Source organism: Zonotrichia leucophrys, chromosome 10 (assembly GCF_028769735.1).
Source record: "Zonotrichia leucophrys gambelii isolate GWCS_2022_RI chromosome 10, RI_Zleu_2.0, whole genome shotgun sequence".
In the NCBI taxonomy this organism is placed as follows: Eukaryota; Metazoa; Chordata; class Aves; order Passeriformes; family Passerellidae; genus Zonotrichia; species Zonotrichia leucophrys.
The window spans coordinates 18,100,781-18,125,491 of NC_088180.1; the positions used below are offsets into that span (position 1 = coordinate 18,100,781).

The 24,711-nt window shown below is 46.7% G+C and overlaps 2 protein-coding genes across 2 annotated transcripts; one reads left to right on the forward strand and one right to left on the reverse strand.

The window, feature by feature from the left end:
* The first annotated feature begins 705 nt into the window (after positions 1-705).
* Positions 706-10,951, forward strand: HACD3 (3-hydroxyacyl-CoA dehydratase 3). The gene is made up of 11 exons (XM_064722277.1): positions 706-837; positions 1,276-1,318; positions 2,350-2,423; positions 4,317-4,481; positions 5,847-5,898; positions 6,246-6,356; positions 6,973-7,100; positions 7,581-7,693; positions 8,173-8,279; positions 9,048-9,179; positions 10,112-10,951. Exons 1-11 carry the CDS (start codon positions 751-753, stop codon positions 10,186-10,188), a joined length of 1,089 nt encoding a protein of 362 aa, XP_064578347.1. The 5' UTR covers positions 706-750; the 3' UTR covers positions 10,189-10,951.
* A 2,656-nt stretch (positions 10,952-13,607) lies between these two features.
* On the reverse strand, positions 13,608-23,414 carry INTS14 (integrator complex subunit 14). Its single transcript, XM_064722198.1, has 12 exons — positions 23,076-23,414; positions 22,704-22,978; positions 21,358-21,465; positions 19,442-19,597; positions 18,350-18,468; positions 17,793-17,935; positions 16,975-17,067; positions 16,330-16,474; positions 15,943-16,076; positions 15,722-15,840; positions 15,281-15,346; positions 13,608-14,433 (listed from the first exon to the last, which is right to left on the reverse strand). The coding sequence occupies exons 2-12, from the start codon at positions 22,923-22,925 to the stop codon at positions 14,182-14,184; spliced, it is 1,557 nt and encodes a 518-aa protein (XP_064578268.1). The 5' UTR covers positions 22,926-22,978; positions 23,076-23,414; the 3' UTR covers positions 13,608-14,181.
* Between the last annotated feature and the right edge of the window lie 1,297 nt (positions 23,415-24,711).

The window sequence follows — 24,711 nt, forward strand, 5'->3', positions numbered from 1 at the left end:
AAAATAACAAGTAAATGCTGTCTTTTTTTAGCCTTATTATGACAGAATCGTCGAATTATGTGAGTTGGAAGGGACCTTAAAGCTCAGCCAGTTCCAGCCATAGGCAGGGCTGCCGAAATCAGGTTGCTCCAAGCCTCATCCAACCTGGCCTTTAACGCTTCCAGGGAGAGGCAGCCACAGCTTCTTTGGACAGCCTGTGCAAGTGCTGGGCCAGCAGAAAGTTCTGGGGCACAAAATAATGACACTGTAAGAGTTGAAACAGGTTGCACGGCTGCAGGATTGGTATTTGCTAAATTCTTATCAGCCTCTCCTGTCATGGCTGGGATGGAGTCAGTCTCTTCTACCAGGTAACATACTACAGGACAAGGGAAATAGGCTTAAGTTGTGCCAGGAGTTTGGATATCACTGAAAATTTCTTCACAGAAAGCGTTGTTGAACATTGGCACAGGCTGCCCGGGACAGCGGTGGAATGCCCATCCTGAAGGGATGGATGTGCCCTGGATGTGAGGGCATGGCTAGCGGTGGCCTCGGCAGTGCTGGGGAATGGTCAGAACGGATCCGGGAGGACTCTCCCAGCCCAGCAGACGCTGTGATTCAATGACTCGCACCGAGCAGGGCCCGGCACCCCTGAGGGCGCCCGGCCATGGCGGCCCCGCCCGTCCCCCGCGGCGCGCGCAGGCGCGGGGCCCGCCCGGCGGGGGTCGGAGTGCGCAGGCGCGGGGGCGCCGCGGGCCGGTGCGGGCCGGGACGATGGCGGGGCCCAGCTTGCGGCCGCACGTGCACTGGGCACAGCGGCACCGCGAGCTCTTCCTGCGAGTGGACCTCAGCGACGTCCGGGTACGGCCGCGACACCCGGGGACACCCGGGGACACCGGGGGGACTCGCCTGCGGGGGGCACGCTGACCTGGGGACACCCGCGAGGGGACATCTGCGGACACCCCGGGGGTGACACCTGGGGGATGCCGGGCGGGGACACCTGTGGGGAATTGGATGAGGGGGGAGACTCCCCTGGGGGACCCCGGGGGAAATCACCTGCGGGACACCTGGAAGGGCTCACCTGCGGGGGAATCACCTGCGGGACACCTGGAAGGGCTCACCTGCGGGGGAATCACCTGCGGGCGGGGAGCACCTGCGGGACCCCCAGGGTGGCTGAGCTGCGGATCCCCGCGGGGACAGCGGCTGCGGGCTCGGCGGTCCGGGCAGGGCTGTGGGGACCCCCTGGGTGGGTGCACTGACCCCGTGAGCTGTCACCTAATGCATGTTGTCCCTCCGCAGAACCCGGACATCACCATCACCGATAATGTCCTGCACTTCAGAGGTAGGGGCTCCATCGGGGGGGTCTCAGCCTGGGCCCCACCCCAGGGCTGTCCCACTTGTCCCCATGGCGGGGTGCCTGGTCCCCATCAGTGGCAGGAGCCACTGTGCTGGGCATGTCCAGATCTGCCACATTCCCACCCACAGCCCTCTGTGTTCCAGCCCTGGTAACCACAACAGGCCCTATCTTATCTAACAAGAAAACCCCAACCTCCCCATATTTAAATACCAGTGGAATTTCCATATATCCTTCCCATCCTGGGCCAGCCAAACCCTGGAGATAACTCACAGCAATTTTTCCTTTCACAAAGACCTTGTGTGCAATTCTTATCAAGCCTCCACATCAGGAACTAGTGCTCCATTTGGAAACTAAAGCAGATCTTGCCCTGAAAGATGGTTTTTGTGCAGCTGGACAGAATTTTTTAAGATGTCTCATTAGGAGCTGCTGCCTCCTCGGTGAGCCACAGCCAGGCCATTTGATAGGAGGGTGTTGCACATCATGTTCTCCTTGGGATCAGTTTACAGCGTGGAAGGGTGGGAATTATACACAGTGTGCAGTTTTGGAGCCTTTCTGGGGACAGGATCAATGTGGGAGATAACAAACCCTGATAAGTGCCTTTCTGCTGCTGGGAGGGACTCCCCACATCACCCTCATACTCACCCAGCAGCACCCATCTCTCTGGGTGCTCTGTTGTGCAGAGGCTGGATCCCCCAGCAGGAGATTTTCTGCTGGATTTGAGTTATCCCTGAGCAGCCTTTTGATCCCCTCTTTTGGGAATTTGACACGCTGGCTTCCTGCAGCAGGGACCCTTTTCCAGCGTGGTGCAGACTTGCAGCAGCTTTAGCTGCTGACTCCTGCATCTGCCCCTCCAAGCAAGGTTTTGGTGTCTTCCCTGTAATTGTGTGGTTTCCTCTTGCCTCTGAGGAAGGCACGAAGAAAGTGCTGTGAGTAAGTGCTGAATATTTCTGTGTACAAAGCATTCTTTGCAAGTGGAGTGTGTGGAACCACACTGACTGTCAATTCTTGTCTTTTAGCCCAGGGTCACGGTGCCAAAGGAGACAACATATATGAATTTGAGATCGAATTCCTCGAGCCAGTCGATCCTAAAGTAGGTATTTTTACTTCTCTAATTCTTGCAAAGAAAAAATAAATTTTGAAGAACTTGAAAGGGAAATGGCTGTGCACAAAGTTCCCAATATACTGTTCAAATTTTTCTGGTAACTCAGTAACAGCCAGCTCTGTGGCAGTCCTGTGTGCCATTGTCTTGTTTTAATGCAAATCACCTCACTGGAGCTGGTGCTTGCATGAACCAGCTTGGGTAAGCACTTGCTTGTTACTTGTTACAAAGCAGTTTTAAGTTTTTTAAAGGATGTGAAGCAGCAAAATAAGGGGAGAATCTGGCAATGTGTTGTCTGATGCAACCTTGACTGGAGGTCAGGGGAACATTGTGCAGTTAGTATGACGTTTCATGGCTTCTTTTGTAGCTGGACAAAAGAAGAAAGTCAGGAGAATTTGTTTCTGGCTTGAGCAGATTTCTTAGGCTGTGGTTCCTGCTGGAGAAGTCTTTCCTTAATCCCTGTTGCAGTGTGAGTGGGAAGAGCTGTCCCTCTGTGTTACTCACAGGTGGCTGTGAGGTCTCTCCCCCCTCTCAGAGCCTGGGGCACAGGAGAACTTGGGCTTTGCTCCTGGGGCAGGATTTGTGCTGCTTATTCCTGGCTGAGCTTGGGATAGCTCCAGTCAGACTGGGAGCCACTGTTCACCTCTGCTCCTCAGCAGGGAAGGAGAAGGGAAGGAGAAGGGAAGGAGACCATTGGAGGGGGAATTTCCAGGCTCTGTCAGCAGCCATGTTTCTGGTGTGGCTCCTGCCAGGTGTGGAGTGGCAGACAGTGAACAGCTCTTGGTTCCAGGGTCTGGTCACTGCCTTATCATCTGCCTGGGATGGTGTGGGAGAGGTGCCTGTCTCTGCCTGTGCCTGTCTCCTGTGCTGGCAGACACAGGCTCTGCTGTGAGCCAGGCCTGGAAGGCAAGTCCTTGTCTCTGCAGAGCAGCCTCCTTCCAAAAGTTGTCACTCTGAGTCACTGTGGAGGGACTGGAGAACAGACTGAACTCTGTGTAACTACAGATGGTCAGGACCAGGCAGCATCACAGTCTAGGTTTTTCTCCTTTAGTTTTGATGTGCAGCATGAGTTCCCCTTGCTGGTGCCAGCAGTGAGAAATGGAGCCTGTGGCAGGCAAGGATGAGGTGTAGTAGCTGTAAATTACAGCAGCAGCCTTCAGATGTCTGAGGAGCATCCAGGCAGCCTTGACAGAGCAGAGCTGCTGTAATGTGCTCAGTTAGGAGTGCAGCTTGTGCAGCAGTTTCAGCTGGTCTGACAGGCAGTGCCATGTGGAGCAGCCTCGGTGTCACAAGGGCTCCAAGGTGACAATGCCATGGGCTCCAAGGTGACAATGCCATGGACTGTAAGGATGGAGAGGTTCTGGGCTGCCATTGTGCAGGTGGAGAGGCCTTGTGGGGTGGCAGTGAGCACACTGCTTGCTCTGTCAGCTCACCTTGTGTCCAGGCATTCCCTAAGGCTCTTAGCTCCTTCTCTCGGTGCAGCAGGGGTCACACGGGGTCCCCTGTTTAGACAAGTACCTGTGGCTGCTGGCAGTGTTATTTTTACTGCTGGTTATAGGAGGTGGTCGCTCACAGTACTAAGTGCAAGAAGGTGTAAAGCCAAGATCAGGGGTTCTGTCTAAGAAGGCTGGCACTGGGGTCTCTGCTAGCTCTGTGGTGGGATGCAGTGGTGCTGTGATATGGGCAGGCTGCTCATCAAGTCGTGCAGCTATCACAGCTGCCATCTTCAGCTGGACTGCCCTTTGCTTCCATGTCTTGGTTGGCAGAGAGACATTTGGGCAACCACAGTTGTGTCATCCCTGCCTCCTTGATAAGGGGAGCTTGGCTACCAACTCAGCCTCAGAGTTTGTTTCACTGGACATTTGCTGATGTGTCTGCCCCCAGCCTGTGTGCAGGATGACCCAGAGGCAGGTGAACATCACTGTGCAGAAGAAAGAGAGTAACTGGTGGGAGAGGCTGACCAAGCAGGAGAAGCGCCCGCTCTTCCTGGCGCCCGATTTCGACCGCTGGTTGGACGAGTCGGATGCTGAGATGGAGCTGAAGGAAAAGGTGAGTCCTGTGGGCACCTGGAGCTTGTGCTGCCACTTACAAAGCAAGGGCAGCTGTTCTCCTGTGCCTGAACCTGCATTCTTCATATACCAGGAGTTCCTGGCATGCTGATTGTTATTGCTGTTCTGTATAGAGTTGGTTAAGTGTAGCATCCCATGAACTCTCTCCTCTAACCATAGACTAGCCCTCCTGGGAGGAAAAGACAGACTCCCACGTGGACTTCCCCTGGTTTCCCCTTTGCCTGTCCCCTCACTGGCTTGGTACCACTGGTGGCTAAGGAGACCAACCCCCTTTGCCCTGCCCTTATCTCCGCCCCCCACCCCTTCCCCTTCTTAAGCTGCCTGCACTAGTGGCTGCCCTCTTTCTCACCGGCTTCCCTTCAGCCACATGTGATATACTCTGCTGGAATAAACCCTTGCAAAAAGGAGCCTTTCTTGCCTCTCTCGCTGACCAGCTGTGGTGAGTGTTGTGTGGGGATTGACTGCACTGCCTGAATGTTAACCCAACGTGCTTTTCTACAGGAGAGGTTTGTTGGGAACAGGTAGTAGGCAGCAGCACCCACCATTCAACACCAGCTTTTTTAGTTAAGTGGTTCAAATTGTAAGTGGGGATTGGGAAATAGGCACATTTCTGGTTAGAACTGGAGGCTGTGTGCTGGCTCCTTGCACGTGCCCCTTGCTGGGTGTGCTGATCCACAGAGGATCACGTCACTCTGCCATGTGGAGCCCAAAGGAGAGAGTCCTGGACATTGTCTGTGTGGGAAGCAGGGATTGCTGAGGCTTTCCTGAGCCCCTGGCTGGCCCTGCTCGTGCATTCCCACCATCTGGTGAGCTTGAGCAGCTTACTGAGTGGGGAGGTGCAAGATGGACTTGGAAAAGGCTTGAACAGACCACGTTCCTGCAAATCCTTTTTGCAACAAACACTGCCCTGTTCCCCTCTGCAGCCATGAGCTTAGCAGGGAGCAGAGGGGGCACTGCAGTGCCAAGGCCCAGGAGCTTTGGGAAAGGCAGGCAGAGAACCTGGGCTGGATGTTCTCTGTTCTCCTCAGGTTGCTGGTGGATCATGTAAGACACAGCACAGTCATAACTGAGAATTAACACCGAAAGCAGAGGCTCTTTCAGCAAAAGCATCTAATTACTAGAACAAACCACATGGTGAGGGCAGGATAACTGGTTAACACCCTCTGGCTTTTACTGTACTATAATTTCTGGATGATGAATGTTCTGGTTTATGCTGGTGAAAATTTAAACCTTCTAGCTACTGGGTGCTTGGCTGAGTTTTAAACCCACCAGCTTTGCAGTAGTATAGTTAACAAATCACTTGCTAATTACAGTAAGTCTTTAAAACCTTATCCTTCATCTTAAGGAAGAAGAAAAGATTAACAAAATGAAAATAGAATCCAGAGTCCCAAAAGACCGTAAGTAACTGCATATTTTTAATGGGTAAAGTGGGATTTAGGAAGTTTGTTCACACTTTGTGAACCTTGACTCTTAAGGAGTTTTGAGTGGCTTGGTGTCTTGGAGGGGGATCTTTGTTTTCTGAGCTATTAGAAATTTAATAAAAATGGAATGTCAAAAATCTGACTAGCAAGTTCTGGAGTTCTGGCAGATAATGGCAAAAGCAGAACCCCCAGTGTACCCAACAGTGCTTTTATCACAATCAATAACTTCCCTTTTCCTTAAAAGCTGTATTCTCAGAAATCCTGGTATGCAGCTCTATTACCATTGTACTCTGCTCACCTGATGTGTTTATTATTGATTTTAGCTTTCAAACACCTGAAGAAGGGATACCTAGTCATGTATAATCTTGTACAGTTTTTGGGATTCTCTTGGATTTTTGTGAACATGACAGTACGACTATTCATCTTAGGAAAAGGCAAGTAATGAGCACTATTTTATTTATATTGGAGGGTTTGAGTTGATTTTCAGTGTTGTTTTTAAGACCTTTTAAATGGCAAAATCTAAAGGGAGATATCTTTAGGAACTAGACCACGAGTGCAATGCCAAAGAGCACAATGAAAGCCTTTCAAAGGTCATCAAAGTGTCAAGGGCAGGAAAATACTGTCCCCTTGTAAGTCACAGCTGTGTACTCTGTGAATGATACTTGTGCTCTGCCAGGATCACTGCTAACAAAATCAGCTGAAGCAAAATGTCTCACTGACTGCAATGTTAATGTTTTTGAAAATGATCTGGACAGAATATTTTGTTTTTGTAGCAAGAACAATCCATTCTGTTGAGGTACAGCGCTATTGCCATTTTTGTAAAGCAATTACTGAAATAGCTCTTGATCCTTCTGTGTGTGAAATGGAGCAGTGTTTCTGCCCCAGCTGCTGTGAGTTCAAGATAAGGCCTGTAAAGAACTTATGTAATTATGCATCATGTTTTTCTCAAAAACAGCTAGAATCCTGTTATCACAAGCTGTGCTGCTGCACCGGCTTCCTGAGCATGGAAATTCATTTGTTCTAAAATGGTTGGTTTTCTGTGTCTTACAGATTCCTTCTATGACACATTTCACACTATTTCTGATATGATGTATTTCTGTCAGACCCTGGCATTAATGGAGATCATGAATTCACTAATAGGGCTGGTCAAATCACCGCTGATCCCTTCTATAGTGCAGGTTGTATTTCTAAATTCTTCTCCTTGCACTTATGTTTAAAGTAAATGTTTATTTTACACAAGTGTTGAGAGTTTCCTAAAATAAGTGATGCAACCTCCTGGCACTGGACTAGAGGATTTCTTATTCACAAGGCAGGAACCCATGTCTGGGCTGTGACAGGCTGACTGTCTCCTTCCATCACCTGGGAAAGGGAGTGCAGGACAGCAAAAGCAAGAAGCTGATAAAAGTACATGATTTTGATTTGGTGCCAGTGCCCTTTTTATCCTGGTTGTGGTTGTTGTGCATAAAAATTAGATGGCTGATTTGAGACTGGATCCCTTGGATTGGACCTAAATACAGGGCAAGATTCTTACAGCTCAGCTGTGAGTTAGTTGTGTGCTCAGAAGTGTGAGGAGTAGATATCTTGTGTTTCTGACAGCAAGGACTTGCCCTTCCTTCTGATGAAGAGTGAATGTTCCTTAATATGTTTTTCTTTAATAGATATTTGGAAGAAACTTCATTTTGTTTGTTATCCTTGGAACCTTGGAGGAAATGCAGAGCAAACCTGTGGTGTTCTTCATATTTTATTTCTGGAGTATCATTGAGCTGTTCAGGTTGGTGGGATTTTCCTCCTACCAAGTGTGCACAGAACAGAGTGGTTGTTCCCAAGAAAGAAGATTTTGATCTTTGTATTTTTTAGAAGAGTTGAGGGTCCTTGAGTCATGGACTGTTCACAGCCTTCCTTCAGCTGCCAAAAGCTGAGGCAGGGCTGGAGTCTGGAAGTGATACTGCCCTGCTGCTTTATTTCTTTCATGCTTTGAATTTCCATTGTTAAATGAGGCCTTTATCTTTGAACCAAAGTAATTTTGAAGGGTTTATTAGGCAGCCAGGCAGTTGCCTTCATGCCTGTGTTCAGAATGGCCTGAGCTCTGTAAACTGCCCAATAACTGTGTGTCCATCATCATCCACAGGGACAATGCCTTGAATATTCTGGTGTCATTTGGGAATTGTGTTGAGCACACAGTGTAGATACACAAGAACAATTCTAGTAGTAGTTTCCATTTTAAAGTGTTTGTTTCTCCTCACACTGTAGGTATCCCTATTACATGCTTTCCTGCATTGGAATTGAATGGAAACCACTCACCTGGCTCCGTTACACTGCCTGGATCCCTCTCTACCCCTTAGGGGGCTTGGCAGAAGGTATCTCCTTAAAACAGTTTACTAAATAATGAATTCAAGGCTGGGAAAATAGCTCAATTTCTTTTTCTGGCAGCTGGACTTAAAATAGTAACATAGAGCAACAGATAAATAGATTTGCTTTGAGGTGAACCAAATATAAGCATTTTGCCTTTCATACTGAATCAGATATTATTTTCAATTTGATGTAAAGTCTTCCTTTTGGAGGAAAGACTCCCTTTCTGGAGGGGGAAGTAAAGGCAGTGATGGGTTGCACAAACAAATGGAATAAGAACAAGCTGCACAGGAGGCCAGTGCTCACTCACTTCCCTCTGCTGAACCAAAGCTTTGTCTGCTGGGCCTGACTTGCTCAGCCTGGCCTGGGTTCACACCAGCTCCCAGGTCTTGATATTATCTTGTAAATGACTGCAGAGGACAGGCAGGGGCTTATTCCTGTGTTGCAAACCCGTGTCTGAGAGCTGGGAGGAGCTTTGGGCATTGCCCAACACCAAGCAGGGGGAGGAGTGTGCCTGTTTCATTGCTGGGGGTATTTCTGGATGGCAGATCCTGCTGGCACAGGCCCTGGGGCTGAGAACAGGCTCACCAGGAAGGTTCCCTGCTGCACCCCCCAGGCAGGTGCTTCCCACCCTCCTGCATGTTCAACACCTTCAAAATTGCTGTCATTAATCAGCACTGGCAAATTAGAAGGGACTATGCTGAAATAGTTGGTGTGGGCTGGGTAATTATACATTTGATCTGTACTTGGTAATGATGGTGGCCTTCTGCTTTCAGCTGTCTGTATTGTTCAATCCATTCCAATCTTCAGTGAAACAGGGAAATTTAGCCTGGGATTGCCAAATCCACTGAATGTCACAATCCAGTTTCCATTTGTGCTTCAAATATATCTTATAGCCTTGTTTTTAGGTAAGTATTTAATTCTATTTCTCAATATTGAAATAAAAAGTTTCCCCTGAATAACTTGATTTTTCAAAGAAAATGAAATTCCTGCATCTTGGGGACCATGGCAACACAAAATTGCTTGAGGTTAAGTGTTATCCTTGTGGATTGTTCATGTAAATTTGTCAGTGATTGAGGGGAACACACCCCTAATGAGAAAAAGGATATCTTGGTAACAAATTAGCAGCATAAACTTGGGTTAAAGGAATAATTTTTACATGCATTTATAACCATAGTATACTTAGTTTCACCTTTTTGGGGGTATTTGAGCTTTAGAATGATGCATTGCAATCTAAACATAATTTCAAATTAAAGTAATTTAGTTAAATGTTGCAATATAATCACAAATGCAACATGAAATCATGTTTTCCCAGGAAACAAGATAGAACTCTCTTTAAACAGTAATTTAAAGAAGAAAACCTGCTTGAGACATAGTTGGTTTCTGGTGTTAATTTGTAAACACAATTTAAATTCCTGGTACCCAGACCCACGCTGGGTATCCACAACTCACCACAATCTAAACCAGAATTTTAAACTGAGCTTTCACTGGATTTCTCCTGCTCACAGACATTGCTTAAAGCCACCCTTCAGTTGAGTTTCACTCTGAAATACCTGGTTCATCCTCCTTAGCTCTGCACAGCTGGTGTCACAACTTCTTAAAGGTGACAAACAGCCCTTCTAAGCAGCTCTTTGCCAAACAACCTGTGCAGCAACTCCTGCCTCAGCCAGCCACACAACACTTGCATTGGCTTTCACTGCTGCACACACCCTAAATAATTTATTTTGTTGTGTGGTGGTTGGGTTAGTTGGGTTCTGTTCTTTTTCCTTTAGGTCTGGTACAGCCATTTAGCATAAAAAGACGCAGTGATGTCCTTCCTAAACACTTCATTCTTTCCCAGGGGTATTTGTAAACTACCGTTACCTCTACAAGCAAAGGAAACAGCACCTTGGACCAAAGAAGAGAAAGATGAAGTGAAGCAGGACTGCAATGATTTCTTATCTCACTTGGGGACAAGATAAGCCTCTAATTCTTACGGTTTTACCCACTGTAATGCAAGAATTTTGTAAAATGAAATGACCACGCTAGATTTCATGATTTCATAGTGAATTCAGGTAACATTCCCTTATATTGGATTTTGTTCCCTTTCCATCATCTATGCATGGCATTTACCATTGAACATTTAAACGTGTATCCTGTCAACCAGCATATTAGAAAGAAATCCTATTATCTGCATATGATATGCTTATAATCAGTGGAGCAGCACTAACTAGAAATAGTGTTTATCTTTTAATTGGAGATTTGCTCTTTCAATATTGCATGCAGATAGGGCTTCTGATGTGGGATATGCTCTTTGCTGGCCTGTGCTGTTCCTGGGAGGCATCCTGATGGCAGGAGGAGGCACAGTCTGAGGCCACTGTGCAGTGTTTGGGTGTTCATCAGCCACTGGGATAAACTTGCTCAGTATATAACCCCCCTTTTCTTCTGCAGCATTACTGATGGTACAGAATTCAAACTGGAAGTAGCTAATGCTGATTTAAATACTACAACTTAGTCTGTTTCTAGTTAAGCCTTGACAGAATAGGAGCTCTGTGTGGACCATAGCAATGTGTATTCCTGTAGCAACACATCCTGTCCAGTCATTAGGGAAAGGAAGCTGCCACTGAGGGCAGAAATGCTTCCTGGTTGGTAGAGTGTGGGGGCCTGAATAGATGTTGTATTGTAAGGTCTGTGTGGGTCCGAGTTGCTCCAAACGAGCTGCAGCTGCAGGGTCCCTAGTTGGGCAGCAGCTGTAGCTCGTGAAGGTAACTGAGATAAATAGGGGTGGGTCAAGAGCCCAGGAGGAGCCCCTGAGAAGATAGAAAGGACTGTGCTGCAGAGAAAGGAGAAGAGCCCCAGCAGAGAGGCAAGAACAACGCTGTAGCGAAGATTACAACAACTGGTGCCCCGTGTGAGGAAGAACACACAGACCTTACAATACAACATCTATTCAGGCCCCCACATTTGCCCCTTTTTCTTTTAACAATTATACAATTACAATACACATACAGTTCCAGCTCTCGGCTGCACAGCTCCGCTGTCTTTAGATACATAATAGAATATATACATATCCCTATACAGTCCAGCTTCAGCTGCACAGCTCTCGGCTGTCCAGGGGATTCCATACCTTCTTTCAATGTTTGGTGCAGTGCTCATTCCTCACACTGGGACCAGTGTTGTAATCTCGCTACAGGTGTTCTTTGCTCTCTGCTGGGCTCTTCTCCTTTCTCTGCAGCACAGTCCTTTCTACTTCTCAGGCTCTCTGGGCTTCAACCCACCCCTATTTATCTCAGTTACCTTACGAGCAAACAGCTGATGCCCACTAAGACCCTGCAGTGCAGCTCGTTTGGAGCAACTCGGACCCACACAGATCCCACATACACATATATTCGGCCCCCACATTTCCCCCCTTTCTTTTAACAATTATACAATTCAATTACAACAGTCCCAGCTCTCAGGTGCCACAGCTCTCAGCTGTCCTATCTTCTATAGTCCCAGCTTCAGGCTGCCAAGCTCTCGGCTGTCCTTAGATGTTCCAAGGCTCTTTTCCTAAAGGCCATATTCTTCCAGCTTTCTGCTGCTACAGCCTTAATTCAAAGGCCAATTTATATTCTGCAGTCCAGCTCTCAGGCTGCCACAGCTCTCAGCTGTCCGGGGGATTCATACCTTCTTTAGTCCAGCTCTCAGGCTGCCACAGCTCTCGGTGTCCAGGGGATTCCATACCTTCTTTCAATGTTTGGTTGCAGTGTTCTTCATCACACGGGCACAGTTGTGTAATCTTCGCTGCAGCGTTGTTCTTGCCTCTCTGCTGAGGCTCTTCTCCATTCTCTGCAGCAGTCCTTCCTGTCATTCTCAGGGCTCCTCCTGGGCTCTCAACCCACCCCTATTTATCTCAGTTACCTTCACGAGCTACAGCTGCTGCCCAACTAAGGGCCCTGCAGCTGCAGCTCGTTTGGAGCAACTCGGACCCACACAGATCCCACAATACAACATCTATTCAGGCCCCCACAGTAGAGCAAGCACTGAAATGTAACAAAACAAGGGAATGTAGGTACCAGCATTCCCCTGGCACGTGAACCCCAACAGAACTCCATCCAACCCATGCAAAGGGAGAATGGGGAATTCGCATGGGACACGGGGCCCCCCTGATCCATCCTGCCAGGGCTGTGGCTCCTGTGTTTACAGCCTTCAGCAGGGCAGCAAAGTCACTCTCCTACTGCCTTTAGGGGTGCAGCAGAGAGGTTGGTGTGTGTATTGACTGGCTCCTGGGGGGATGGAACAGGGGGGTCAAACAGACTGTATTATTTAGATAGCACATATCAAATCTTAGTAAGGGAGGTCCCACACAGGTTTGAAGGACCCTTTTCTCTTTGCTTGCTTTAACCACCATCACTAAAGAGAAGCTCCCCCCACATTTCAGGTCATCTGCTGTCTCACCTGGAAACCTCTGGTTCAGTTGACTTTATTTCAGCATGTCCTTCTTCACACTGAGCCTCCTGCAGCTGATCCCAGATTCCTCTGGCCTCCTTAACCCAGCTTAGAAAGGTACAGCAAGTTTAGTTCAAACTGCACTGTGGTTATGAACAGGTTGTTTCCCAACTGCCACTGCCCCAGGCACTGCAGAGCAATGCCAGCAATCCAGGACAGACACAAGCTGAGATTAGCTTAGTGCCATGTTACTGTTTATCTTTTTCTATTGTAAAACAATATAAACCCTCCAGAAAATTATTTTATATATATTAAAAGTAACAAACAGCAGAAGGTTTGTGATATGGACCCAGTGCTTGTTACTGTAAGTGAAATAGGGTTATGAGACTGACATAGAAGCAGTACAAGCTCCACGCTGCATTTCACAAATTGTGTTCTGTCAACAAGAGGCGTGATACAACTTCTCTTTGGGAGAAGCACAGCCTACTTTACTCAGGAGAGTTGAGCACTATTTACACAATATTTCACTTAGCACACACTGTACCTATGTTTGAAGTATGTGAAAGGGTTGAATTAGCTGAGTAACAGAACAGCAAGGATCACTTTCATCCTTTGATTTCTTCTCTGGGCATTTAAACCTCTGTTATGAAATCCGTATGTATTCATCAGTGAAATTGTGGTACCTAGTGCAAGCTGTCATGGATCTTACACTACTGAATTTTAGTCCTTCAGAAAGAATGTGTTTCTATTAATAAAGATTTACAATCAAATTTTGTTTTAGTTCAGTTGTTTGTTCTTTCAAATTATACAACTTCCTGAGAAGTTGTATAATTTGATATTTAACTTGAGATAAACAGCTGGGACCTGAGCCTTCACCAAGTCAGTCTTTTGGGCCACACAGCCTGCTATGAAAATGGAACAAATCCAACTTAAATTTTCATGAAGAATTACTCTTTATTTGTATTATGCAAATAAAAAAAACATATGTCCCAAGATCAAGTTACTTTCAGAAGCATAAGCACTGCAATGCAAGTGATAATGCTTAGTACAAACAGTCTGGGCATAAAGTCAGGGCCAACACCCCAAAATCAGTTTTGTATCTGATCCTGCAGGGTGCTTTTCACACCTTTCTTTGGACTAATCAAGTTGATGTTTAAAGTGTAGTAGCTGCCTTTTAGAATACTTTCACCAGCGAGTTCGATTGTGTAGTAACTGCATTTTGGGGAGGCCAAAATCCAAGAGCTGCCAATGGCATTTTTTTGTCTCCTCACATGTACTAAATAACTTCTACCCATCATCCAACACCACCACTGGGTTTGGGACACTTTCCACAGTTTCCAGGTCTGACTAACAGCCACCACAAACGAGCTACGTTTGTTTAGAGAGCACTGATGCAAAACTTCCCCGTTTGGATAGGAAGTTCTTCAAACAGCAACTGAACAGGCCAGAAGAAAATCTGAACTGCTTGAGCCTTAATCTAGAGAAGCTCCCAAAATGGAGACTTCACATTCTCTCAGTGCTGCTGCTGGAAAAGTCAGTCTGCAGAGGAGCAATGTTGTGATCATAGGCAGCGTATTCCGAGGCCCCTGTACTTGCCACCTTGAGCTGCTGGGCCGCGTGTGTGAGCTGGAAGGCGGCGTCGGGGTGGGCGGTGTCGGGCAGCAGCGTGCACTCCCGCTCCAGCATGTCTGCCACGCCCTTCAGCAGCTCCAGGAAGCCGAAGGCCAGAGCTGCCTTTCGCAAACGGTTCAGCTCCTGCAAAGACACAGAACCCTTTTAAAGCCACTCCAAGCCTCGACATCAAACGTGGGTTTCTTGTACTCTGCTTTTAAAGGTGATGTTACTCACAGTGCAGTTGCTGGAAAGTGCCCAGCTGCTCATGGATGATAGAAAATCAGGGCTGAAGATGATAACAGTGGTCTTCCCTTGATCCTTTCCTATAAACCTCCACTTCTTCCTTTTGTGCATTCAGCTATTGTACCTGCCTGCTTTGTCTGTGTCCCAGCAGGGCTCCAGCCTAGGCTTCACTGACTGACTGCTGCCTTTGACCACAGTGTCCAGTCAAATGTAGATACATTGATTTTTCTTCCCTATAAACTGAACAGTGCTTATGTGCACTTAGGCAGGGTATTCATTCTTCAGGTCTCTGGAGGCTGCAATACCAAACTGCTTCAGCACTAAGCTTGCAGAAGGAATAATTACCTCCAGCTACAGTCTGGTTATGGATCATTATGATGTGGCCAAATGTGCCTGGAACTTTGTCATTCTCTGCTTCAGTTGTAGATAAAATGGAGGAGACATTTTCAAGACTCAGAATGACATGTTCCTATTCCTCTCTGATCCCTGTTCATTTCTGCCTGGACAACAGCACAGAAGTTCACCATGGAAGTAGCAGAGGTCATGAGGGGCACTTGTAGACACAACACATCTGTGCCACAAAATGTAGTGCCAGCCCATTGAAATGAGACCCCCTTGTCTCACCCAACCAGCCTGTAAGTTATTGCAGAGCACTGCAAGCCTGAACTGAGCACACTGTGGTTCCTCTGTCAAATGCACCACCATCACTGTGGATCAAACTTGGCCACCCTGGAATGTTACTCACTTTATAGAAGGTCTGTGTTTTTTCAGGGAGTTTCCTTGCATTTCTCAAGATCTTCTGTACATCTGTCTGCAGAAAAGAGAAAAAAAAATCCAAAAATCTTGTCAGCTTCTGGGGGAAGCTGCACAACAACCCCCAACTCTTTATGGATAAATTATCCTGACCATTGACAAAACTGCAGCTCACAAAGGCTGAAACATAACTGGTAATTATACTAAATCAAATAAACCAAGCCAGATGCTCCACTGGAGACACAACTCTCATTAAACAAGCTATGCTTTCTGATTGCATTTTAATCATGACATTGTAAAGAGGCAGTGTTTATAAAAATGAAAGAAAAGCAATAAAGCAATTACTCTAAATAGGCAAGACATGCACAGACTGCAGTTGCTGCTGAGATGGCTCCTGCTGCTCCAGGTGAAGCAGCACACCCTGGCTCATTACCTGCAGGCCACTGGGCTTGATCCACACAGTGACATTCTGAGCGTAGCTGCGCTTGTTCTTGGGCTGCAGAGGGAAAGGGCTCTTGTTGTCATCCTCTCCATAAGGATTTTCTTTTGCATCTGGGAGAAAAAATAAATGATAGACTTAGCAACCAGAAATTGCCCAGATCATTCACACAGCACTAAATGGTTAAGAGTAACTCAGAGGAGTGTGACCGGTACCTGAAATGGGGCCAAGCTGTGCCATCTTCCCCAGCCATGGCAGGGGCTCAGGACCAGGTTCAAAGAGTGACATCATGAGGTTTGATTTCTTCTTGCTATCAGCTTGTGAATAAAGCATTCCATACCACTCTGGCCTGTGGAAAAGAGCAAACCCTCAAAGGCTGAAAATCTTCCGCCCCTCTGCATAGAATGTGCCTCCCTCTCACTGTGTGGAGGCTCAATGTTTGCAATTTGTACTGACAGAAACAAATCTGCAATTAAAAATCCACAGCTTAGTCTAGCAGTGCAGAGTTCTGCACAGAATACAGATATAAATAAGCATAATTTATAAATAAAGCCTAAATGAGCAAAGTAAGAGATTTTTCAGGCAGACATCCAGCTCCATACCCCAACTGGACGAGAGCCACCATGCCTTCCACTTTCAGGCTGCCATGTAATAAAACACAGAAGTTGGGGATTTTCCCAGCAATCTGATTAGCTGAATTCTCATCTTCAGTGTCATCTGTGATCCCAGGTCCCACCTCATCCCCCTCTGGGGAAGAATCAAAGCAAACAAAGAGAAAACATGAGAATAAATTCAAACACAAGAGATCTGTTTCCATGACACCACCCTTTACTGTCTGCCTGCAAGTTAATTAATACTTGTGTAGAACAAACAGCTGCAGAATGAACTGCTTGGGCAAAGTGGCACAATAATGATACAGAAATGTTCCACTGCATTGTACTCAAGGGCATTAAATATTCATCTTGCACCACATATTTCATGGCTCATTTTTATTCTGAACTGTATGTTTAGCATGTTCTATTAATAATGATGTTGTAAGGACCCTGGCCCCTCTATGAACTTCACAAAGAACACAGGATGCAAAAGAAGAGAGCTTGTGGTCAAGGTTTTAATTTTAATGCAATCACACAAATATGACATCTGGTATTTTGATAAAGCAAAAAAACCTAAAAACCTGTGCTTCCACTCCAAACCTCATTACAAGGGAAGCTTAAAGTAGTTTTTGCTGAAAAACCCAACTTGCTCACCTCTGTTAAGTGCAATGGGCAGTACCAAGTGTCTGGACAAGACAGGAGGGCTGGAAATGTCTGCAATATCTACAAACCCAACAATTTCTAGATCTGCAGAGAGACAACAGATTTAAATCACATTTAAGACAGTTTAAGTCATATTTGGAAATAACTGAAATGTATTCAGAGGCTATTGAACATCACCACCAGCAGGTTTTCTGAAGCAATGACTAAAGGTGGCACAAGAGAAGCCATACTGAACTGGAGAGCAAAGGTGTTAATAAATTAGAAATACATAAAACACACAACTTTTGAAGATGACTTTCAGCACATACAGACTGCTGCCCATGAGCTGTGCTGCTGGACAGTTACAGAACTGAGCACCTTGATATTTACACTGCACACAATCCACTGCTGTCTTACAAATTCCAAAAGAGAAAAAGCAAATACCTGCTGCTCATGGGAGCTGTGTCCACTAACGGGAGGGCTGGGAAGGTTTTTCTTTGCACAGTTTTTTTAAAAAAATAATTTGTCTTCACTGAAGTTTATGAGGGTGTTCATGGAAAGCAGCCTGTGGCTGTTTCCCACACTCTACCCCTAGAAATTGTCACCCTGGGCTCTGAAAGTGCCTCTACCTTACTGCACCCACATGGATGAAGCAGGATGATGATATTTTTGTTCCCTGGTGTCACACATACATCAAAAAATTACACAATTGGAGACTGATCCTTGCAGAGACAAAGTGGATGAGGCAATAACTCCACAGGATGAGAGGTGGTAGTGAAAGGGCAGAAATCAAATGGATTTTAGTAAAAAAGCAATCAAAGATTTGTTACCTGTATTAATTGCTTTAGGAATGGGATCTATTTCCTCATCTATAATGAAAGGCTCTGGTCTGGGAAATACTTGCACATCAGATGTTAAGTGGCCACACTTGAGGACAGCATGGAATGGTGTATAAGCCAGGTCTATTAGCTTTCTAGAACACAGTTATTAAGGAAAACATAATACATATTAAAGGAAAATAGTTTGTCTAAGGCACAATAATTTAGCTCCCAAACCTTTTTTAACTACAGTTAATTCAACAGTTCTAGTGTTGCTAAATTATGAAACAAAGCAACATTATCCCACTCATGGAAAATGAACAATAATTATGGAAATTACTGTCTTCTATCTGCCAAGCATAAACAGATGCCACAGTTTGGTTACAATGACTAAATAAATATTGACCACAACTAGTGAAGGCCAAGATGAAATTACAGTTAACAAGATCAAAAAATAAAAATAAAGAGTTTAATTAGAACATCTCATACCACCAGATTTCTTACTGTATTTGTTTTTCTTTTGAGATACCAACTGGAGACCTTCCCAAAGTCTGTACAAGTGCACTCACCCAAACATGGACTGCACATTCTTCAGGCACAGGGGGCCATCAATGGTGAAAATCTGCCCTTCCCCATTGTTTAAATCAATGAGCCGTTCCAGGCAGTCTAAGGAATCTGTGCTTTGAAGCTGCAGAAAAAGAAAGGGAAATATTTTTGTTGAGTGTTCTTTTTATTCCCTTTTGTACTAACCAGTATTTTTAAAGAAAATACACACAACACAGCAAAAAGCATCTGATTGGATGCTCCCATGATTTTTTGTTCTCTCTCTCCTTTCCAAATAAACCAACATTCTTTGTCTCCCAGGCAATGTTCTCTTATTACTTATCAGAAATAGATTATTTATTTTAAATATTTATTTTAAATATTTTCCCAGTTATTTTGAGATGTTAAGAGTGCTTCAATCCACCAGCTTAATCAAAAGAGTCATCCTTGACAGAGACCATGAAGCTGAGATATCTAATTGATGCCTAAGCACAAAACCCTTCTGTGAAGGACACAAGAATACAGGTGTCAAATCAAAAGCAATGCTATTAATAAAACTTAATCTAATGAATATTAGTCAAATAGGCTTCTTTTTAAACAAATGTTTATGCAGCAGAATTCTAACTCCTGTGAAGATTTTTAAAGCTGGGATTGAAATTTGCAAGAGAAAGAGAAAGGAGGAAGAAAATTGACACCTTTCCTTCAAAACTAAGGGAAGGTGTTTTGAACACTGGCTTGGAGACTTCAGTTTTCCCCTCTCCCATTTCTACATACAACTACTGTGTCTTAAGTGTTAAACATCTTTGCAACACAAGTAATTTATTCAAGAACTTAACTGTAGATTAAGAGCCCCAAAAGCATTCAATGTAATTAATGCAGTAGTAATATAAACAGAGACGTTAAAATCCCATAATATTCCCCAGGGACAAACTGACGTGATTTATAAAGACTATGGTAATAAAGCAGCAGCAGTAGATAATAACAGTGCAATAATAAACCTTTAATTCTCTTTCACCCAGAATGTCAACTAAACCTTAAGCACGAGAACATCAACACAACTGGCCGTTGGCTCAGACAGGACCAACAATTTCCCAATGCAACAAAGAAAAAGCCATCACCTCCTCCAGGTTGGCCATGCACATGACGTAGAGCTTGGACGGGAACGGGAAGGGCAGGGGGAACCTGTTGCTGTCGCTGCGCTGGCTGTGGGTGGCCAGGGAGTGGCGCAGGGAGCCCCGGCCGATGCCCAGGCAGCCGTCGGTGACCAGGACAACCTGCGGGGAGCGGGACAGTGAGACACTCGCAGCTGCACCTCCTGCAGCACCCGCTCCCACCCAAACCCCCTATCCCAGCGGGCTTCCTCCACCCAGCTGGGCAAAATTTCCAGAAGGAACATCAAAGAGAAATTGAAGATTGAACCCTCATGGTTTACACAGTGTGCATGGTAAATAAGTGTTTTCCTGGCATTAGGTAATTGCACCAAAATTTGAATCTCATCCATTTCCTGTTTAAGTGTACATGAGAAGCACAGTGACTACACAGCCAAAAACCAGCCTCCTGCTGCTGGGCTCAAGGATTCCAGGTTTATTTTCAGAAGAATGATAAAGCATCTTTTCTGGATTTCTTCTGCAAAATCTGGAGAGCAACTCAACTTCCACTACAAGCCACAGAAACCTCAAAACAGGTGATGTTTCTGTGGCTTATAGTGGAAGTTGAGTGATCTTCATGCTTTGCAAATACAGCTGCATTATCCTCACATTCTGCAGCAGAATTACTACATCAAAACCACACTTTTTCATTCAATTGCACATCCAGAGTCAATCCCTGTGGAAACCCGCACTAATTACACTGAATAATGGGATTATTTACACTCAGCTGTGACCCAGCTTCCAGCAGAGCAAAAGAGCTGCTCCTTCAATGCTGCATGGCAACAGCAGGCATGATTTCTGGCTGCCAGGTAAGGAAAATCAAACCCAGCTGAAACTCCACGTGTAATTGCTACATCCAGATTTGTATTCTGCCTGCATCCTCAGTCTCTCCTCAGAACTGGAGCTCACCAGTGATGTTTTCCACTACTCCAAGGCTGCACAGTCCATTCCTCAGTGCCCTCCACCACCCCAGCACCTGAAGTGCCAGTAAAATCAGCTATGGCACAAATGAGACACAAAATAGTTGAAGTCTAATCTCTGCCTGGTTTTCACATCTTTCTTGTTGTTTTTCTTTTCTGTCCCAGGATGCCCTTTGTCCACGTTGGATGATGAAGCACTGGCTAACCAATAAACCTCTATCCTTTTTCTCCTTTAGGAATATTGCTTCAGGCATCTTCCCACCTCACTGAGCTGCAAAATTGCTGAACTTAAATCAAGTGTCTGAGAAAACCAAGGGTTTTATGGCAAACTCTGCCATAAAAGGCAGCAGATTTGGAAGGCTGAGAGCTTGCAGGGCTGAATGGGGGCTGTGAGCAGCTGCATGGCAAATGACTCATTTGGGAGAGAAGTCAGATCAAAACACACTCAGCAGCAGCAGCCCCACGCTGTTGGTTGAGAGCTGGGATTGTCAAAGCCCTGGAAACCATCAAGGACTGGAGGGGAGAGGCTCCTGATGTGGGACTACACCCTTTCCAAACGCACTGAGGCTCCTGGGACAGCAGACTGCACCCAGATCACACACAGGCCTGCACAGAGTGCTCCTGAGCCATGTTTTACAATCCACTGCACTACAAGAACACACTGGGCAGGAAACAGCCTCATTTTTTTTTTTGTTGCTGAATATTTTTATAAAGCTCACCTTCTGTTCATACTGCAGGTTTAGCCAAAATACTAATTCTTTGTGGTTTTGCACAAAGCATGCCTGAGAGCACTCCAAACTTTCAAATTACATTTACATTTCTATGTGCAACTCACAGGAACAGAATCAATCACAGAATCACAGGATGGCTCAGGTTGGAAGGGATCTTAAACATCACCAAGTTCCAATCTCCCTGCCAGGGATAACAAAACATGCAGTGAACTTAAACCAGAGCAATCAGCCTTACCTGGCAAGGAATTGCTGCCCCCCACTCCTGCTGCACAATATTGCAAACCCCCAGCAGCGCTGACTCCAGACAGGTTTTGTCATAATCATCCATGTTACTGAGGGCTTCCTGCAAAGACAAACACCACAGTCACTGCTGGGGGAGCATCCCTGCCAGGCACACCAGCAGGCACTCCTGCCTTTCAAGGAACTGGAATATTATCAACATATTATCAACTGCATTAATGTTATCTTTATATTAATTTATTTATAGTATATTAACTGTATTAATATTATTAACTGTAATATTATCAGCACAGCTCTTTAACAGTGAAAAACCACCTTTGTATGTCTTAAAGTGAAAACCTGAGGCAACATCTAACAGGAAACATTTAGCTGGGAAAATCCTCCCAGGTGTCAGAGCAGAGACCACAAGGAGTTTATTTCACAAAAACTCTTTGGCAGAGAGAGAGAGTGACAAACCCAAAACTCACATCTGCATTCATAAACCAGCTTTCCTCCTAGAAATGAAAACCTCACACTTAACACAGCATCACCAGGGTGCAGCTGTGAGATGAACTTACTAAAGGAGCCTGGTTGGGCTCCTGGCTTGTAAAATTCCTCAAATGAACTCTTAGGGAAGCGAAAATTAATCAGAGAGGATGCACTGGCACTCTCCTGCTGAACTGCAAACATAACAGAGAACAGCTTTAAAAACCTCTCTGCCCAATGGACAAACCCAAACCATGGTGCCCTGTGAGAGCAATGTGTCCTTTCCCCCTGCATGTGAGGGTCAGATATAAATGTACAAATTTTACTGGATTCAGGGGCTCCAGTGCCTTACTGCATTCATGTGAAACTTCCCTCTTGGACTTTCTCCTCCCCATTTCCTCCTCCCAAATTCCCACCACATCTGTGAAGCCTAAAATCATTCATTCTCACTCTTGCACTGTTTTGACCTCTACACACTCTCAACATCACCTTCTCTCTACCAAAGCCTTTCTAAATGGTCCTGTCAGCTGCATTATCAAGAGCAAACCAACAACCACACATTAAAACAGGGACATTACAGACCCATTTGAGGAGCTTCAGCAGGCAGCCCTTCCCTCCATCCCATTTTAAACTCCATCCCATTTCAGAACCAATGAGCCACACCCCAGTGCTCACCTGCAAAGTGCAACTGGCAAAGTTCACCGTTTCAAGCACACTGATTTCATCTGCCATTAAAATGAGGACAAACCCACTCAATTCACAACGTTGTGCACAGAATGATACCAAATCACACAACTTCACCCTGTTTTGGCGGCACAATTGTCTGATTTTTTAAAAATGTGAACAGTTTACTGCTTTAGTGTTCACACGCCCTACCTGGAGTGTGTTGTAGTCTCTTGTGAAGGGCACCATGAGCTCCCAGAGGGATGAAAACACCACCAAGGCCGTGAACTCCAGCTTGTAGTTGGTGGCCATGTGCTCGAAGAGCATGGTGAGCCCGTGGGCAGCCAGGTGCTTGCGCTGGTACTCCTCGGAGCCCTCCACCGACACGGGCCGCGTCATGGACAGCGACACGTCCACCACCACCACCGTGGGCATGGCGAGCCGCTCCTGGGCCGCCCTCACGGACGGGCTCGGCCGGGATCAGCTGCCTGCAGGGGAGGAAGGCACAAATCACCACCAAAGCTGCTCCTGGGGAGCCGCGCGTCTCTCCCCCTCACGCTGAGCCCGGGGAGGAGCGACAATTACCCTTGTCCCCCTCAGAACGAGGGGCTGAGCACGGATGAGGTGAATGCACGCTGAACCCCGCACGGCATTTCCAGCAGGGCGCAGCGCGAGGCCTGGAGACGGCAGGAGCTGAGCCTCGCTGGGGAAAGGGCGCAGCGCTGCCGCTCCCAGGGCGGTCGGGCAGGGATCCAGCCCTCCCTGCGAGCCTTCGTCCTCAGCGGGGCTGTCCCGGAGCGCTCCGGGCCGAGCGGCGGCGGCGGGTACGGAGCGGGCGGCGGAAGGGAAACGCTGCTGCACACCCCGGCCCGCCGCGCCACCATGCGTCCGGCACGGAAAGCGTCCGGCCGGAAGGCGCGGCCCGGACGGGAAGGACCGCGCCTCACGCAGCCCGCTCGTGAGGGCTGACCCCGCGCGGGAAGCGGGAATGTGGGATGGCCGTGCTGGGGGAATGTGGTGCCCACGTAAAATAGCACCACAAATGACCGCTATGTGTGGAGAAGAGTTTATGGATAAGCATCCCGGCTGAGCAGTGCGCCTCCTCCTGCTTCTGTACCTGTGGGAGTGGGGGAGCGGGAGGCAATGAACTCCAGTACAAAACTGGGGTGTAATCCTGAAATTGTGTGTTCAGACAACAGTTTGCTTTAAAATTATCAGAGAGGCACAGGATAGTTTAGCCGAAAAAGCCCTCTAAGATCGTCAAGTCCCACTATTGTCCCAGCGCTGCCAAGGCCACCATAGGCCACGTCCCCATGTGCCACATCCATCCAGCTTTAAATCCCTCCAGGGATGGGGACTCCAGCACTGCCCTGGGCAGCCTGCTCCAATGCTGAACAAGCCTTTCAGCAAAGAAATTTTCCTTAATATCCAACCAAAATCTCCCCTGCTGCAACTTGAGGCCGTTCCCTCTGCTCCTGTTCCCTGGAGCAGAGCCCGACCCCCCGGCTGTCCCCTCCTGTCAGGAGTTGTGCAGAGCCACAAGGTCCCTCCTGAGCCTCCTTTGCTCCAGGCTGAGCTCTCTCAGCTCCCTCAACCACTCCAGATCCTTCTCCAGCTCCATTCCCTTCCCTGGACATCCTCCAGCACCTTGATGTCCTTCTCGCCATGAGAGACCCAAAATCAAATCACACATTTCTAATTCCCCTGCAATAAATCTCATTTTTAGATTGCTGTGTCTGTTAAATCCTTGGCTAGGGATGATGTTATTTTTCTTCCCCTGTGAAGCTGCACCATATCAGTGCCACAGAAGAGTCCCAGGTCCCTGCTCTGTCCCTCTGCCTCAGTGCTCCTGGCACAGGCCCTGAGGGATTTTCCAGAAGTCAATGAGTTTTAAACCTTGCTCTGGCATTGCAAAGTGGTCACATACTGTGGCAAAGACCAGCAGAGCTGCTTGTCTGGCATCTGGCCTGTCAGCCACAGGAGATGCCTCAAAGTGTTCCATGTTTAAAAGTGTTTATAAATGTGATTTTGCCGCTGCCAGGGCCGTGAGGGTGATCCGTGTCCATGGCTGGTGCTTCAGTGCAGGAGTTTGTGAAGGGGATAATCACCTGTCCTCACACTGAGAACAACCTGTGGTAGCAGACAAAGGTTCAGAGATAGACCCAAATCTATACAATACTATTTAATCTTCTTAGGGGCTGTGGGTATTAAACTGGATTGG

Excerpts from the sequence above, each read along its gene's own strand:
- HACD3 (XM_064722277.1), top strand. The coding sequence starts at position 751 with ATGGCGGGGCCCAGCTTGCGGCCGCACGTGCACTGGGCACAGCGGCAC. Across the intron at positions 2,424-4,316 it reads TCGAGCCAGTCGATCCTAAA|CCTGTGTGCAGGATGACCCA; the intron begins GTAGGTATTTTT and ends GTCTGCCCCCAG. Across the intron at positions 4,482-5,846 it reads AGATGGAGCTGAAGGAAAAG|GAAGAAGAAAAGATTAACAA; the intron begins GTGAGTCCTGTG and ends CTTCATCTTAAG.
- INTS14 (XM_064722198.1), bottom strand. The coding sequence starts at position 22,925 with ATGCCCACGGTGGTGGTGGTGGACGTGTCGCTGTCCATGACGCGGCCC. Across the intron at positions 18,469-19,441 it reads GCATGGCCAACCTGGAGGAG|CTTCAAAGCACAGATTCCTT; the intron begins GTGATGGCTTTT and ends CTTTTTCTGCAG. Across the intron at positions 17,068-17,792 it reads TCCTAAAGCAATTAATACAG|ATCTAGAAATTGTTGGGTTT; the intron begins GTAACAAATCTT and ends GTCTCTCTGCAG.